General features: G+C 39.5%; 1 protein-coding gene across 5 annotated transcripts in view; it reads right to left on the bottom strand.

Annotated features, from left to right (window-relative positions):
* Positions 1-18,580, bottom strand: part of ADGRG6 (adhesion G protein-coupled receptor G6) — a 135,337-nt gene that overhangs the window by 15,947 nt on the left and 100,810 nt on the right. For all 5 annotated transcript variants that reach the window (XM_045865643.3, XM_045865644.3, XM_045865645.3 and 2 more), the window contains 7 exons: positions 17,457-17,576; positions 15,789-15,834; positions 14,104-14,210; positions 11,474-11,601; positions 10,094-10,362; positions 8,591-8,687; positions 6,257-6,540 (listed from right to left, as the gene is read on the bottom strand). In XM_045865643.3, coding sequence (XP_045721599.1) covers positions 6,257-6,540; positions 8,591-8,687; positions 10,094-10,362; positions 11,474-11,601; positions 14,104-14,210; positions 15,789-15,834; positions 17,457-17,576 — 1,051 coding nt within the window. The remainder of the gene's footprint in view (positions 1-6,256; positions 6,541-8,590; positions 8,688-10,093; positions 10,363-11,473; positions 11,602-14,103; positions 14,211-15,788; positions 15,835-17,456; positions 17,577-18,580) is intronic.

Below are 18,580 nucleotides of genomic sequence, written 5' to 3'. Positions count from 1 at the left end.
ATACCTAGTCCTTTCACTGACCTGGGAATGCCTTCAAGCAGCATGTTTGGGGGGGGGGAGGGGGGAAAGCTTCCCTCTAAGTATTGGTACTATGTTTGCTATAGATTTTATGAGCTGTGTTTAACCTTGTCTTTATAAAAGCTATTTATGTATTTAGAAAAAAAAATTCTGAGCCTCAATATTTTGGCTAGGGATTTGGCTCCCGCGTGGGACTCATTCTCTTTGGTTGATTCTGGCAAAGATTTGGGGCTTTCTGGGGCAGATGTAAAATGAGCAGCCAAAGGGATGTTCTCAGATCTTTAGCATGATTATCAAAAGTTAAAAAAAAAAATGCCAAGGAACAGTTTCCCTTGGATATAAAAATGAAAGCGGGACAGTAAAATTCAGGAGAGCACATACTGTCATTCTTTCTGGGCTCCAAAAGGTCATTTTCGAGAAGCCTGGCTGGAGGGGGAAAAAACAACAACAAAACAACAACAACAAAAAACCCGAAATCAAAACCCAAACCTTGGGTCCTCAACTCTCAATGAGTGCTTTACTGACAAAAGGCCACTGACACTTCCAGCAAGATTCTCATCAACAAATTCCGACATATGGCCTCCGTTAACTTTTTCTTATTCTGGTCAATAAAAGATCCAGAAACAGAGTTAGGGGCAAGATTGTAGATTAGCTATAGATAAGTTCAGGGATGCAGGGTAGAGTCAGAGTGCGTAGTAATGATGAGTGAATGGTATCTTAATCAGGTCCACGGGCATAAGCAGTTCCAGAGCTTTGATGGGAAAATCAATCAAGAATTAATCAAATCACGTATGTGGGCAAAAAAGGATGCATACTCTAGATAACTGACTTTTTCTTTTTTTTTTTTTTTTTTAAGTAGGCTCCACACACAGGGTGAAACCCAATGCAGGGCTTGAACTCACAACCCTGAGATCAAGACCTGGGCTGAGATAAAAGTTGGCCGCTGAACTGACTGAGCCACGCAGGTGCCCCAAGAGAACTGATTTCTGACAAAAATGGTCTAGATTACCTCTCAGCTTCCTAGTAAGCCTGAATCCAGGTCTCTGAATGGCTCATATATTCTGTTGTCACAGACATAGCCAGCTGGGTTTATGGTTCTCTTTGGAACCTCTTGAATCCTCCTTTCATACTACCAAGATGCCCTTTAGAAAATTATTTCTCTGTGGCACAAAAAGCCCTGCCAAAAGATGAGTAATTTATTTCCTTGCAGTGACATCTCAGCCAACATGACATCATTTCAGATGTTCGGGTTTAAAGTGGTTCATGTCTTTACCTTGGCACCAACGTCCTATGTTGCATATGTGATTACAACATAGCTTAGCTGTCAGGAGGCTCCTAACACTTAACTTGACTTAATTTTCTTACTTTACCAATAAGATTAAAATAATAATAAATATATTTCCTTAATTTATTTTATTTCTGAATAAGGGTAAGAATACATTAGCATTTATTCATTAAGCATATAATTACTAACAGTCTTTTCAATAGATACAGATACTCACTTCCTAGAAACTTTGAAACAAAAATTGAAGGGCAGTAATTTATTTTTCTTATGCTTTATTCCCTAATAATGTAATTTTCTATTTTCATATATGCTATATTATAAATATTACACTCTCAGATTCAGACTGATCTTGGGGGAGTCATTAACTCTTCTGAGCCTGTTTATTCATCTTTAAAATGCAGAAAATACCCTCTTCCTTGGGTACCTACTTTCTGCACTTGCTTTAAGAATTACATCTAATCATGGATGTTGTGTGTAAGCTTTTTATAAGCCACAATGCACTATACAAATATAAATTATTTCTGTTGCTCTGGGTATATCTTAATGTTATCAAATTAATGGCAAACATGATCTCTGAGTAGAGTGATAATAACCTTCTGTGTTCACCATGGCAGCTTCTATTTTCAGAACCATATGCTACATCTTATTATGTTGTCATAAATATGTACAGAAGATGGGCTGATTGTGCCTGAGACGATTAGTCAATATTGTTTCACATGCCTGGAGAAGGAAAATTGAAGACCAACTTCTTGCTATGGGACTAGACTTCAGATCTTGATAAACTTGTCAGGAGTGTTAAACTTCCCTATATGTTGAAAAAGCCTAATCTAATTGATGGTGTCAAATGCTTTTGTACAGTTAATGAAAAAAAATATACAGCCTGAATACTGTTTATGGCTTTTATAATGAGCAACTTTGTGCACATACTGCATCTCAGAGAAATAATCTATTCTACAAGCACATCAGTATTGCCAAAGGCTGGAGGAGCCCTAGAGGACTCTGGCCACGATCTTCTCAACAATCAGGGAATTGCCTTTTACTTCTTTAAAATGAGTTACACTGTATTTCCTGAAGTGTAGGCTAATGTTCCCAGGCATGTGAATTATGATACACTTTTGTCAAACATCTGTTCCCTTTTAGATAGCAATGTGTATACCATGCCATTTTCTCAAGTTGTATTCTTTAGAAAAAATTAAAATTTCTAATACAGCGATCTACCAGTTTCATCCTGGGAAAGCAACAAAGATAACAAAAGCAGGTAGATACGTAATACCACCATGGCAAGAGAAAATATATTTATCTTTTCATCTTATAAGAAAAAAAATCAGTGGACTGATTAAAATATAACTTGCTGAAGTGAAGAAGGTAAAATAATAATAATAATAAAAAAGCAATATACTGTGGAAAATTAGAAAACAATAAACTTAGGTTCAGGCTTGATTCAATTCATGATTTCATTTGCTTATTCAAGTAGGGAGAATTTATTACAAGCCACACAGATTACAATAATTTTCTGATATTCAATTAGCATTATTTTTGGCAGTTAAGTTGTATGGTTATAAATGTCCATAAAAATTAAAAATACATATACGAATAACAAAGATATATATTAAAACTGAACATTAAGATAAAAATATTTAAAAAGCATGTACAAACTTTTAATATGTAGGCTATGCAAATTTATGTAAGTACCCATATAATTATATATGTATATGTGGGTTTGAACACACTCATCACATCCATTCTTACTTCTAAGAATCCTGAAAGATAAAATGGATTTTTCACATGTTTGAACCAAAGTTTTGAAGACAGACACAAAAACAAAAATGAAAAGAAAGCTGTTGGTAGAAGCCACTCGGGTGATATAGATGTCCTGGCCTCCCTGCAGACCCAGCATGAACACCTGACCTTCTCGGAGGTGCCACCTTTATAATACTAAAGGGTGACTTGTGGGATTCAAAATGAAGACGCTGCTCAGCTCCAAGCTAAATCTGAGATTGGAATTTGTTTGGCATAGACTTAGTTTTTAGAATATTGTATCACATTCTAGATCTTAGGCCATTGCTAGGTCCAATAATCACAGGCTTCAATTAGCTATGGCATGGCATTAAGCAAGAAGACCGCTCACCCTAACCACTCTAGAAAAATAAGAGTTTACTTTAATGAAACTCAACACCAGTGATGAGTGTTTTGTGGCAGCATAGTTCCAAACTTTCTCTTGACTCTTTTCATGTATCTCCAGCCCCCCCAGCCCCACTACAGTCTAAAATACTGCACTGCCTTATATCTCACCTGGACCACGGAAATAGCCTCCTCCCTGTTCTCCCTACAGACACTATGGGGCAGCTCTAATCGCTTCTCCACATTACGTCCAGCTTCGTCTTTATAAAATGCACATCTGATCATGTCATTCCACAGACCTAGAAGATTTCAAAGACTTCCCACGGCTCTTAGCAAGATCAAAACACAGGGCCATCTGGTCCAGCCCCAGCCTCCCTTTTGTGCAGGCCCACCACTCTGTCACTCTATGGCTCTTTCTTGGTTCTCCGGTTATATGAGCTTTCTTTTAATTCCTGGGGCATATACTATAATCACCAACGATAGCAGGGTTTTTTTGTGCACAGAGTGTCCTCCACTTGAAATCGTCTCTTCTCTGTTCCTACCCCCACCTTCACCTAGTTCATCCCTACTGATCCTTCAGCTTCCAGTTTAGGCACCATGACTTCTGTCATGTGCTCTCCACACCACCAGCTATGTTTCATAGGGTGACTATCTGCTTAATGTCAGTCTCTCCTGCTAGAACATAAACTCCATGAGACAAAGGAATTGTGCCAAGTTTTTTTTTTTTTTTTTTTTTTGCTGGAATAAAAAAAAATATCAGAAAGAATAAAAAAGATAGTGTAGTTGGCCTAAATCCTACCTGAGTTTATTTTGCCTAGGTACTACCTGCAGTTCACCGAATTGTTTCTTTAGACGGTCTAGATTCTACATGCATCTTTTAAAAAAGCATATACTTTCAACAACAGCCAACACCCTCTTGGAAGGTTCAGAAAATGACTCAAATAAGAACCATTAAGTGACTTTCTATAGCATCCTGACAAGTTTCTGTACAAGCTCAGCCAGTAAGCAATTGTTGGTGGACTCATCTGCTTGGTATCACTATGTTTTAATTTAAATTTCCTTTTCAGGAAGTGTTTTTAATGTCACTGGATATGCGGAAATCTGTTCTGAATTTATATAATTTAACATCAGTCTTAAAAGTTAGCGATTTATGAAGAACTATGACTTGATGATGGTTTAGAACATTTTTCCCTCCTGACAGGAGACTGATGCTGGGAAAAATAAAACTTCCCAATTCTCATTAATGGAAACAGAGCTGAACAGACATAGCTGTTGAAGCTTACTGAAAGTGCCAGGAAATTCTAAAAGCAAAAACAAGGTTGGGCTGGCAGATTAATGTGCCTGAAATATAAAACCATGGAATTTCTAATGTTAATGGACATTTTGGTCAATATTTATCTAGGCACTTTTACGTTGTATATTATAGAAGAGAATAAATAGACAAACGCTCACTTTACAAAGCTAGATATGAAGGTGCATTCATATGCCACCTATCCAGTTTCCAACTTTTGGAGGCGCCCTTGAGGCTTATTATTCTATTTACTAAAGATAATGAGCCCACATATTTCCTCTGTTATGGAAGAGTGAACCTGAATAAAATTTGCTGAACTAATTAATGCCTATTTATGCCAGAAGAGTCGTAGGTTGGATTTAGGCCATCTCGAAAACCCCTTCCTTTCTTCATCCAGCAATCCATTTATTCATTTAACAATCATTGAGCATCTACTGCATGACATTTTTTTTTGCAGGAGCTCATGAGCTGGTGGGAAAACTAGGAGGTGAGGCAAAGCAGATATGTACAATATAAAACAGGAAACACTCCCCCTGCAGATAAATACCAACCTCTCTTCGAACGCACCTGTAAGGAAGCCATTGTCCAGGCATCTCCTTTGGTGAGTAATGCAAACCTGCATCCCACCACCCCATCCACACTAGCTCAGATTTAGTCAGCTTTAGTCAGCTCTCCTTTCCCCACATGCTTACCACTGCATGGCCAGGAGCTTCAGGTAAGCCTGCAGGATTACCCTACTCAAAACAATTCCAAGCTTTGTCCCCTCATTCCATTGTTGTGTGGGCCTCACGGTGCTTCTGAACATTGGGGAACTTTATCAACAACCCCAAGGTATATCCAATATCTTAAAGAATGTCGTTCCCAGCTTTTGAAAAACATAATTTATATTTATTTAAGTTTAAATGTTAAATTGATCATAGAGTATACTCAGGTATGTATTATGGAATCAGAAGCACGACAGAAAGCTCCTCAAAAGAAGCCTTCGATTTTTGTACAAAGCAGACCATTGGCAAACGTTGGTTAAATTGTTGAACTAATTGCTGTATATCTCATGAGAAAACGAGCCTTTCTGAACTAGAGTATTGGTATTTATTTTGAAATCCAAGGGGCCAAGGACTCTAAGAGAATTGTTCTGTCCCTGCATAGATTCTAAAAATTCTTCTGGCCAAGAATGTTACATCCACGTAGGATACTAAGGAAAACTATGACGAAGGTAAAAGTTGTCCGTGCCTCCCTTTAAACTCCCCATTGGGTACCGTCCTGCCCCATATTTAGTCATAAAACAATGTAGATTTATTGAGCACCTACTACCTGCCAGGTCCTGTTCTAAGTGTTTGGGATACCCATCACTGAAAACAAACTGACATCCTACCTCATCTCTCTATTCAAGATCCTGTGAATGAGTACCCTGTACCTGGAACTATGTCTATTACTTGGAACAATGACGTAGACATTTAGCATGGCACCTGCCCCTAAGTGAAGCCATTCACACCCATGATACAATCGGAAAGCAGAAATTACAAAGGTACCACTTATCTTACCTTGTAATGAATTGAAGATGGAGAAGAGGTACATAAAAGGGACGTTTAAGGGTCCCCAGGCAAAGAAAGCAAAACCCCACGTCATGCCCAGCAGAAATGTCAGGCTGACCACACTGCGCAAGTTCCTTAAAACCTCTTCACGCAGGGTCCGGTTGCTTCTCTTGCCATTCCTCCCACAGATTTGCACCATTACCACGATGAACATGGCAACATTCAGGAAAAACATGACTCCAAAATACCCAGCGCAGGTCACATAAAATACGACTGGATCCTGAATCCAACAGCTTAAAGAAGAAGAAACCAGAAAGAAAAAGAGATTTATTACCATGTCCTGTTTACCGAAGACTTCTCCTGGCTTAGTTTGGGTTTCTGCAGATTTCACAGCTGGACCTTTCTCAAAGCCTTTAGACAGTCACTTCATTTTCCTGGGTCTCAGTTTCTTTTTTGATGTTTACACAGTTTTTTGTTTGTTTGTTTTGGATAGCCATCATCTTAATATCAAGTTATTTAAGTCAACAGTTAAAAAACAAGGTGGCTTCTTGAATTCTGACTTGGCGTGAAGACACTCATGGTTGGCTCACCCAAAACCATGTCTAGCCCCCTTCTCTCCTATGTGACTGCACTCCAGAGAATGGGAAATTTAAGTACTCATTTTCTCAATCTCTTTTGCATTTAAGGGGCAGCCACATGGACACGGTTCCACAAAATGATATGGAAGCAAAATCTGCTAGGGGATTTTTGGGAGAGGCCCTTATTTGTTCTTTCTGCTTCCACCATGAAAGCAAGCCCTGGAGCTGCAGTAACCACCTTTTATCTTTGAGAGAAAGGCCAAGATCACTGTAGAGTTGCTGGTCCTGATATTTTCAGCCATAAAACCAATGGCAGTAGCTGCCTACTCCCGTGTCTCTTGTTACGTGAGAAGAGTAAATTCCTACTTAAGACACACGGAATCATGAATTCCATTACTGCTGCAAAATACCTCCTAGTAATATAATCGGCCTAGTTGAGGCAAGACTTTATTACAGAGCTGTGATATTCCCATAGTGACAATCCTTGTGAAGAGTTAAAAAGCTTAACACCAATTGCAACATCTTTATGAGGTGAGGAAGGACATACTTCCTATTCAGAATTACACACACACACACACATCAGAAAATAGACTAAAGTAATTTAAAAATTGTACCATGTGTAAAGTGTTCTATGAGTAATGTCAACACAAACCACAATTTGCAGATGCCCCAGGGCCTAGTTAATACTATGCGAGCTCTTAGGTACCTCAAAAATTGGATAAATTATTTAAAGCTATTAAATTCATCTAAAAAGTCTCGTGAAAACAGTTATCATTCTAGGTTATGTATTCCACACTAGAACATGACAGCCACAAAGGCAAAAGCTGTCTCGAACATCTTTGAATCCCAGAACCTAACATGATTCCTGGCATATCATAAATGCTCAGCAAAGGAGACTGCATGGCGCAGCAATTTACTAACTGTATTATAAAGTCCTGTGAGAGTTGACTAACATACTTGTAAAATTCCCTTATTTGGGACTGATGCACTGACTTCTACTTTTAATGTATCTTATTATAACAATCCCCAAAATGACGCTGCTTGTCTCTGGAGCTAATATTCCTTTACATTTGGAAGTCCCTTAGAATCCCGAATTTCCTGACCTAGCTCCTTTATTTTCTACTAGTTCTTGTGGGGTTTTTTGAGTGCTGTTTTGGAACTATAAGAGAAGGGAAGTCCATGAGGGAATGGGACCCAGGTCGGACACTGACTAGATATGAAAACGTTCTCCCCATCCATGAAACGTGCACAGATATGTGATCTCACGGGTCTCATCTCAGGAGTAAGCTCTGTATGCGTTCAAAAATTCATTCAATCAGCAAATATTTATTATCTATTATGGGCTAGATAAAATATAAGAGAACTGCCAAAGGTGAACAATATCCAGATCTTGGCCTCTATGATCCCACAGCCAAATACAAATACTGACTTAATTTTCTTGAAGATGTGTGTGGGCTTAAGGAGGGGGAGTATTATGGAATCCCTTCAAGCAGGACGGGTCTTCTGAGCTGACTCTGTCCCCAGACCTGCTCTGCAGTCCGCCAGATGACAGAGTGCAGGTTAACGTGGGGAAGCCGCTCAAGCAGTCCGGGTGCCCAGCCGAATTCAGCTGTGGAGCAGCAAAGACCTCAGTGAAGGCATGCAAGCGCATTTTCAGCCTTCCAAACTAGGAGGCTCGCTACTGGCCTGGAAACTGTGCACCACCCTCTAGGAAGCAAAGGATATACACTCATCACAAATAAATTTCCAACAAGTTATTACTTACAATTCATCACCTTGTTCTTTTCCATAACCTTCCTTTCCGTAGACCTCATTTTGGCTTCTGCTTGCCAGAACAATGGACACGACTAAGGCTGGCAGACCTGTTCCAGAAAGACCATGACATAAGCACCTGCAGCATCCGGAACTGCTTTATAAGACTGATAAGGGCAAGGGGAGAGAGGGAGAGAGAGAGAGAGAGAGAGAGAGAGAGAGAGGGAACCCTCCACATCACAGAATTTGTTTTAGAACTGGCAATTTGCTTACAAGCAACAATACAATCCCCTCTTTGGTGTGGAACATCCAACTCTAACTGGCAACACTTAAAACCCACTCTTAAATGACAGATATTTAAATACTGTGTTTGCTTAGCATCTGGAACTGCTTTATAAGACTGATAAGGGCAAGGAGAGAGAGCGAGCGAGCGAGAGAGAACCCTCCACATCACAGAATTTGTTTTAGAACTGGCAATTTGCTTACAAGCAGCAATACAATCCTCTCTTTGGTGTGGAACATCCAACTCTAACTGGCAACACTTAAAACCCACTCTTAAACGACAGATATTTAAATACTGTGTTTGCTTACTGTTACTCATTAGAGACCCAGAATCTGGTTTATTCCGAATCCAGAAGCAAATGTGCTTCATTAATGACAACTGCCATTCTGCCAGGGTTCGGGCAGTGAGAGAACTGCAGTTTGTTTGGCCCCTTTCTATGGAAAGAAAAGCCTTCAGAAACAGTGGGGGAGAAACCATGGGGCCATAAAGTTTTTACAGTCTCCTCTTTTCTCTCCAGAGAATCAATAAAATATTTTCCTGTATATTTCACTGGGGAAGACCACAGCACCCTAATTCCCTGGAGGATGATTTTAGTGCCAAACACCTTGGAAATGTCCCATACGTCTATATTGTCATCTGCAAAAAAAAAAAAAAAAAAAAGCAAGCTCTAAATGCTTGCTCCAATATGAAGCCAGATAAAGAAAGGAGCCCATTTAGGAGATTCCAAACAGACTAGGGCTACCCTCCATGTTTGGCTGAGGAATCATGTTAAGAAGTTCAAGGCAAGAATTTTGTCAGTATTCTGGTTGTATACACAAAAAGAACCTTCTCTCGCTGGATCCAAGACATGCGCATGTCTGCAGGGGGTGAGGACAGCGAGGAGCCTGAGTGGCCCTTTCTATTTTGAAACATAATGGAAATGCATCATGGTCTGTCAACTGCTTCTTCAGACTTGGATGGGCTGGCTCTGGTCGCAGGAAATAAGTTTGTGGTGACTCAGGAGGGTAGGGTTTTTTCCTTTACTCCTGAATTTAGTAAGGATGGCTGAATAGATTTAAAAAATACCATTCTGAGGAAGCCCCTGACTCGGGACGTGTACATCGAGTCTGCATCATTCACAATTTTGAAGTTTCTTTCAGCAGCACTAAAATCTTTCAAAATAGGATTTTCCTATGAGAGACGGGCAATTTCCCTGACAGTAAAAACAAAACCAAAACTGTTTAGGAGGCTTACCCCAGCCAATGATGCAGAATTTCAGTATATATCTGCGAATGTAAGTGTTAAATACTTTAACCAGGGCAATGTACATGTGAATTGCTTCTAGCCCCATCCAGGTGAAGGTTGCAAGGAGGAAGAAATGGAGCAGGACAGCAACGGCTGTGCAAAGACCCTCCACGTGAAACGAGGTGATCCAGCCATCCAAGAGGAAGAGGAGGTTCAGGAACAGCAGGGCTGTACTCAAGTTCATCAGGATTTTGGAGGGATAGTCCCTTCGCAATTTCCTGAAAAGGGGAAAAAAGAAAGAAGAGAAGGAATACTGTAAATTAATCTTTTAAGCACAGGCAGTAAATTCATATGGCTCCACTAGGAGGAGGAGATTTGTGTTTAATTAGGAGTATTTAAAGATTTTATGAGTACTTGGCAAATTATAAATTTTTAAAATTTTTTTAAAGATTTTATTTATTTGAGAGAGAGAGAGAGAGAGCATGTACAAGCAGGGAGAGGGGCAGTGGTAGAGGGAGCAGGAAGCCTGACCCTGGGATCCTGACCTGAGCCGAAGGCAGACGCTTAACCTACTGAGCCACCCAGGTGCCCCTAAAGTTTTTTTAATATTAATTTGATTTCAAAACCGTTTCCAATTGTTTATGAAATTTCTAATTAGTTTCAATGGATTTTTTCTTTAATCCAGGAAAAATGCTAGTTATAAAAATGAGATTTTTGTTAAAAAAAACACAATTTCCTTAAAATTTTCTGGAGTTTCTTTTAAATGAGGTAAGGATCCTTTTAAAAAAAAAGTCCTGTTGGGGTGTCAGAGTGGCTCAGTCGGTTGAGATCATAAGATCTCAGTCGCTTTAGATCATGATCTGGGGTCCTGGGATGGAGCCCTGCCTCCAGGGTCCCTGCTCAGCAGGGAGTCTGCTTCTCTCTTTCTCTCTTTCCCTCTGACCCTTCCACTCTCCCCGCTGCTCATGTTCTGGGGCGAGCTCTCTCTCTCTCTCTGAATGAATAAATAATGAATAAATAAATAAATGAAGGACCAAATAAAAAATCTTTATTAAAAAAGGGTTCCTGTTTCAGGACTAATTTTATAAGATCTGTGAAGTAAATGTTCTCATTTACCATGAAAAAAGCACTTTATACAATTTTTATTTATATGTTAATCATCTCTTACAGGTTTAAATGCATTTTATCCATAGACATACAATAATTATAAATTAAGATTCTATAGCAAGAAAATTTATGTTGCATGATATATGTTATGAGAAACCTGAACACTAAAGTTGAACCACTCTACACAATTTGAAAAGTAAGTATTTTTAAAAGCAAAGGCAATTTTCTTATTCACATTTAGGGACAGTTAGCACTAGGTTTTGACAGATAAAAAATACTTACTCAAAAGCAACATATGTAAGGAGAGTTGCTGCTGAAAAGATAGCAGATATCCCACACCCAATATAGGTGATGAAGGTGAGAACTTTGGTGTTTCTTGCATCTATCTGTGAGGCAGTTCCTTGAAGGTCCTACATAAATCACGGGAAGCAGCTGTTAAGAATCTCTCTTTTCACGGGAACGGTGTTTTATTAGAAAGTTCACTGCTAGCACTTACAGTCTTAGCTCAATCTGAGGGGCTAAAAACAACAGTGCGAATCAATATGGAAGCTTCCATTTATTGTACTCTTGCAGATCATTCCATGAAGCAAAAGTGTAGCATTATTGAGAGAGTTGCATGTTGTTTTCCATCATTACCTGATAATCCAAACTCTGCCCACCGGAATAGCCTGAAGAGCAAAACCACTCCCCCCACAAGTAACTGGGGAGAAGGTCACTGCCTTGCATAATAAATGATCAGACCCATTGCTAACATTTGCAGGGCTAGGGACAAAAGTACAAATAGAGGCCACCATGGCCAATGTGAGCCCTCAGGCAAGCCTTGGCTTCTTTGTCCAGCAGGGAGGGGCTCAGCCAGTGGATAACCAGAGCCTGGTGCCTCTGAGCTTAGTGCTGAGGATCTTAACTATGGTCATTTCAAAGCTTGGCATGTATTGGGTTGGGTGGTCTTTATTTTTTTATAAATGAGAAGCCATTACGGATTTTTAGATTACAGGGGTTTTGTTTGTTTGTTTGTTTGTTTTAATCCCTGTTGACTTGAGAGGGCACCATTTAAAGTGTTAGGGGTTGTGGAATGGAAAGAAGTAAACACTTTCTAGCATATTAACATGAAACATTAATTTCACCACGCAGAGGTAGACTTGTAAAGTCTGGGCCTGGGAGGGAAATCTTTCTTTCCTTCCTTAAATAGGGAATTGGGTTAGGGATAAATCTTGCGTTAAGACCATCCACTCAATCCTGGTTGGAGAAGAAAAGACACCTCCGTTATGCAGATGTTCAAAAATGGAGTCTTCTTGGAGAAAGGCCATATTCTAAAGGGGATATCTGGTTTAAAATTTTAGGTCTTAGATTATGAAAAAGAAAGTTTGCTTTATAAGCTTTTCATTTTATGTGTTAATTCTCTTTAATTTTCATCAACATGTCAATGAAATTTATTACTCACATACAAAGCCTCCAGTAGGTGGTGTTTGCTTGTGAGTATATGTGTATGAAATGATGAGAGGAGATTCAGTCTGTGGTTTGGCTGAGGCAGTAGGAAACAGGTAACAGCACTTCTGTGGCTCCCAGGAATGCCCAGTGATTGAATTCAGTAGACACAGGGGCTCTGGGTCAGAAGGTACTGAGCCTACCCTTCTCTCCCAGGACTCTGTCCAAACACTGGAATGACCTGAGACTCCCCTGACACATGGAATGGGGTTCAAGTCAGGGCCAGTGGACTCACAGATAGGTTACCCTGACCATCATTTTGGTTACGCCAGGATTTCATGGAGCAGAGAAATGGTCTTGAAGAATCTCCAAGTGACTTGTCCTTACCTCTTGAAAAACTTGTGGCTCCCATCTAGGTGAGGGGGTGAACTTGCAAGCCACAATTAAAACCACAATTTAAAGTGTAAATTAAATAAAATAATGTTATTTACTATTAATACATTCACATACAACTCTCATGTTGTTTTGTACTTTTAGAGAATGAAGAATATGATAATATTTATTCCTCTGACTAGCCAACATGAAAATGTACTAATGTTAAAAGTATTAAAATCAGTTTTACTACTAGGAAATGTTAACAGAGGACATTAAATCCTTCACACATTTGTAGATTAGAAGATATAATTATGGGTCTGGGGTACATCTTTTAACTTCCCATATGGTAAATGTATCACAGGGCAATGTAGACTCTGGGAGTATCTTATATAAGTGGATAAAGAGTTTGTAAATCAAGAAAGTCTCTTGGGGGGGAGGGGTGAGATGCAGATGCATCATTTTGGGTGACAGCTGGATCACCTAACGTAGTACCTGCTATAAAGTCACATTCAATCCAATGATTGATAATGCAAAAACAATATTTTATCAAAATTTTCACAGTTCCCTTCTATGTTAGTAAACCCAACATTATCTTCCTCTTTAACTTTTCTCTCTCTCTTTCCCTCCTTTCCTCTCTCTTTCTCTCTCTCTTTTTTTAAGATTTTATTTATTTATTTGACAGAGAGAAGCACAGCGAGAGAGGGAACACAAGCAGGGGGAGTGGGAGAGGGAGAAGCAGGCTTCCCACTGAGCGGGAAGCCCTATGCAGGGCTCGATCCCAGGACCCTGGGCCCATGACCTGAGCCGAAGGCAGACGCTTAATGAATGAGCCACCCAGGCACCCCTCCTTTCTCTTAATTCAAGAGTCTCATGGTGATTTTATCATCGCTGTTAATGCTACAGAAAAAAAACTAAAGTAGGGTTCTTTTTTATAATTATTGTTACATATTTTAAATATGCGATCTCTGCTAATTAGCAAGATTCAAGGTACAGATGCCAATTATCAGGAAATAATTCCCAAAATACATAATCTAAAAAGGCTGACTTACAAAAAGAAGCATGCCTTCCCAAATTATATCATTTCAAAATGAGTTTAGAGATTTCTCCCCTACCATCAGAACTCCAAAGTGTGTGAGGTGGTTACATAAGCAGACCGTCTCGCTCTCATCTGAATCTCTCTGTGCCACACATCCTGACGTGTTCCAAAATCCAGAACCTTCTGTAAGAGGAAGTCCACAAACATTGTGAAAATAACAGCAGGCCAGTTCCTTTTCTATAATGGATGATATCTTCTTTAGGAAAACATGCCTCAGTCTTTTCTGCCTTGCAGTTTATCAGTCAAACAGATACTATTTATTCTTTTTTTTTTTTTTTTAAAGATTTTATTTATTTATTTGACAGAGACAGAGACAGCGAGAGCAGGAACACAAGCAGGGGGAGAGGGAGAAGGAGACTCCCCGCCAAGCAGGGAGCCCGATGCGGGACTCGATCCCAGGACCCCGGGACCATGACCTGAGCCGAAGGCAGTCGCTTAACCAACTGAGCCACCCAGGCGCCCAAGATACTATTTATTCTTAAAGCTGCCAATACTTAGAATAATTGAGATTCCCGGAATCACAGAACGTTAGTGCTGGATTGGCAGTGAGAGATTATCTAGTCAGTGGTTTTCAACTGTGTTCTATTGAAGATCCTGCAAAAGTCTGATTCTAGTTTAACTCTTAATGTATTACAAAATAAACTTCCATGAAAAGAGTATCCCCCTTTCAAATAATGAAGTCTCTGAAGATCAACACATTTTTTCCCCTTGTTTTAGCCTCTACTTTTGTAAAGACATCAGAACTAACAGAGGTCAGTGTTCTTCTAACATGCTATTATGTAGACAGCAATCATGCACAGTGGCAACTTATTATAAATGCCTTTAATGCATCTTATCTGACTTTTATGGTAGGATGTGGAATATGAGCAACTCATATATTGAGTTGCAAGGTGATTTCATTTTTAATTATGTATCCAGTAAATCCATTTTCTCAAAACTGTGAAACCAAACAACAACAAGACTGTCCAGTTGTGATAAGGCGTATCAAAAACAGAGGTTGGGACACCTGCGGACTCCATTTCTACCAAGAAGCAGCTTGTACTGGTGCTGGTTTAGAGTTAGGATAATCCCACTGGGGATCCCCAAGGGAAGGTGACCTTTAGGGGGCAGAGGTGGGAGTTTTCATAGCTTGTCCTTCCCATCAAAAAGATCCCCACAACTTATACCTAGACTTCTCCCTTAATTTTGCCTTTTTCTCTTAATTGTCAAATGTCATTTTGGAGGCAGTTCATTTCTTTCAAGCAATATATATGTATTATAACCATTTCTTATTTATAGTCCTTTAGTATGCTTTCCTCATAATCTGAGGTCTGGTAGCTAGATTCTAAGTTGTGTGCCTCATGCATGTTAATAATCTCCTCAGAGGTGTCCTTAAAAGAATGAGATCAGCATATATCGATACTCATCTAAAAGTGGCAATCAAAATGCACACTGTATTTTATAAATAACTGAAATCAAAGAGGTTGTTTGGTAAAAAAAAAAAAAAAAAAAGTCAAGTTTACTTATTTCTTCTTGCAATGAGTAAAAAGTTGCAGAAATTCGGTTCACTTCCCCAGCTACCTAAACTAAACTTTGCAGTTCAGTTGTCATCACACTTACACTGTGACTCACTCTGGCTGGGGTGGAATGAAAGGAAACGGGGGTGTCTAACAATGTTTAAAATTCAGTTGTTCTTAAGACAGCCAATATTTTAAAACTTACCGTTTTTGTTCAGATCCCAGAAGGCACAGATGGGATGAGGCACTGCCTATATTAACATAAGAATAAACATGTGAAATTGTGTTTAAAATAAGTGAAAAATCTTATGATCTGACTATGGGAAAAGAGCCAAAATGCTAAGGTTTTCATGAAGAAAGAGACCAGTATTAGTCATGCCAATACAACCTAGGAATGGCAGGCCGTCCAGAAGCATCTCCTCTCACGGAGACTTCAAGTGGAAATCAACCATAACCTGAGGAATCGTGCTTCCCATTTATCTAAAGGTTACTATATATGTCCCACCATAAAATGCTATCCTTAGCATTTATCAAAGCTCTTTACATTATAACTTCACTTCATTTTCAAAATTCTCCTTTACGTCTATGTGCCCGGAATTCAAAGTAGGGATTCAAACAGATATTTTGAACATCCATGTTCACGAGCAACGCTACTCCCAAGAGCCAAAAGGTAGAAGCAATCAAAGTACTCACTGACGGATGAATGGATAAAAAAATGTGGGAGATATACATACATATATATAAGGAATGTTATCCAGGCTTAAAAAGGAAGGAAATTCTGGTACATGTTATAACATGGATGAACCTTGAAAAAGATTATGTTAGATGAAATAAGCAAGTCACAAAAGACAAATACTATAGGATTCCAATTACATGAGGTGCCTAGAATGGTTAAGTTCACTGAGAGGGAGAGTAAAATGGTGTTTGCAGGGGCCCAGGGGAGGGGAAATGGGGAGCTACTATGTAATGGTCCATGGTTTTTGTTGGGAAACATGAAGCAGTTCTGGGGATGAATGGTTCGATGGGCGCAGAACAACAGGAATGCACTAAAATGTCACAGAACGGTACACTTAAAAATGGTGAAAATAGTAAATATTATGTAATGTACATTTTACCACAATAAAAAATTCTTAATGGATGAAGGAGCTGAAACAAAGGAAGCCAAAGGGTAGAACAAGGACGTCTCAGAGGGCTGGGTGACAAAGCCAGGCTAGTTCTTAGATGACCTAACTTCCAAGCCTCAGTCCTTATCAGCCAGGTTCCTTCCTGCCTGCCTTCCTGTCTGCCTCATAGATGGGAGAATCATGAGTGGGGCCCTCTGGAAAAGAGGGGAGACCCTGTGCCTGGCCTTACCTGGGGCCAAAGGAACCCCCATATAATTTTATCAAATAAACAGATGAGAGCAAGGGTAATGAGGCAACAAAAAAGCAACATTTGCCAAGATTCTAGATAACTGCTAACCTCTCAAAAAATGAGTCAACCCTGCCCTGTTTCCCTTCTGCTTTCCCAGTAGCAGTCATTTCTGACTTAAAAAAAACAAACCCAAGCCTTTTAATGGCAGGATTATGCAACAGCATCTGCATCTAATTTCTCAAGGTAATGTGTCATTCCTTAAAAGGAAAAGAGGGGTCCTTTTCTTCACTCTCATTCTTCTGATGACTGAATCCCAGAGGGGAACAATTCCCCCACTTGCCAACATTTACCGTGACATTACAGCACCACCTGCTTAACTGTTCTCCCCTTTTTGGAAAATCGCCCCCATCAAAAAAGTACCAGTAGAATAAAGTTCTTACCATGTAGGAAAAAAAAAAGGCCCCACACTTCTCTGAAATAGTCTGCCTCTGTTCCATTGTCCTTTGTAGCATTTTCTTACCTGGTTTCTCATATGTTTGATTTTAATTCGAACAGGGTCCTTCAGACCCTGGATAGTAATGTTTCCAATACTGCATGCCATCACATAACTCACTAAGGTGCCTTTCTTGGTTTCTACATCCTTTTAAAGAAAAAAAAATGTATTATTAGTCAGAAGTACACTTGTATTTGATTTTGGTGCTCCCAAACACACAAACTGTCAGCACTTTTTACATTTAAGATTTTCAATTATAGAACATCCTGTTTATAAGATCAAATTGCTGGCTTTCCTGAAAGAGCTTTGCTATTTCCCTTATTATAATAAATACATTGAGGGAACATTATGAGCTGATCCTGTAAGGCAGTGTTCATAAAACCTCACTCTCGATTGCCGTGACTGATGTCAGCCGGTTATCGTCTGAAACAATGCGAACCCAGAAATAATGGACTCATAAAAAGCCACGAAACAATTAGATCACTTCCCTGCCCTAGAAAACAGATGAAGTTGTTTGCTGCTAGAGAAGTATAAAAGAAAGACGGTGTGAAAAATTAAAAAACAACAACAATTCATCTTTCACATCCCTGCCAACAGCCTGATGTGTTTAGTAACTTATAATTCTACTAGATAAGGGTCCCATCCAAAACTTTTTTTAAAGATTTATTTATTTGAGAGAAAGAGAGAGTGACCGCGGGTGTGGGGGAAGAGGGAGAGGGAGAGAATCTTATGCAGACTCCATGCTGAGCGTGGATCTGGGGAGGAGGGGCTCAGTCTCATGACTCAGAGATCATGACCCTGAGATCGTGAACTGAGCCAAAACCAAGAGTCAGACAGTTAACTTACTGCATCACCCAGGCGCCCCCCATCCAGAACTTCTACCTTCTCTGATTGAATACCTGCCACCCTCTGTAGCTTCCCCTTCAGAGACAAGGTTGTCAGGATAGCAAACCAGTGAATCCATGCTGCAAAATGAGGCCAACAGTGTGTCTCTCAGCAAGACCATCTCTTACTCCTTCTTCCCTTGTGTTTTTCTTGTCAAACCTCCTGTATTTACCTATTGCAGCTTATAAATCAGTTGTTTGGGAATAATTACAGGATTTCTTAAATGCCAAATAAATCTCGGCATTCAGAATATAGTTTATTACTTA

Source organism: Mirounga angustirostris, unplaced genomic scaffold (genome assembly GCF_029215605.1).
Source record: "Mirounga angustirostris isolate CCGP_5_RB_7025 unplaced genomic scaffold, mMirAng1.0.hap1 SCAF_8, whole genome shotgun sequence".
Taxonomy (NCBI): domain Eukaryota; kingdom Metazoa; phylum Chordata; class Mammalia; order Carnivora; family Phocidae; genus Mirounga; species Mirounga angustirostris.
Note: the sequence above shows the minus strand (reverse complement) of the source record. Positions and strands in the feature narration are given on the sequence as shown.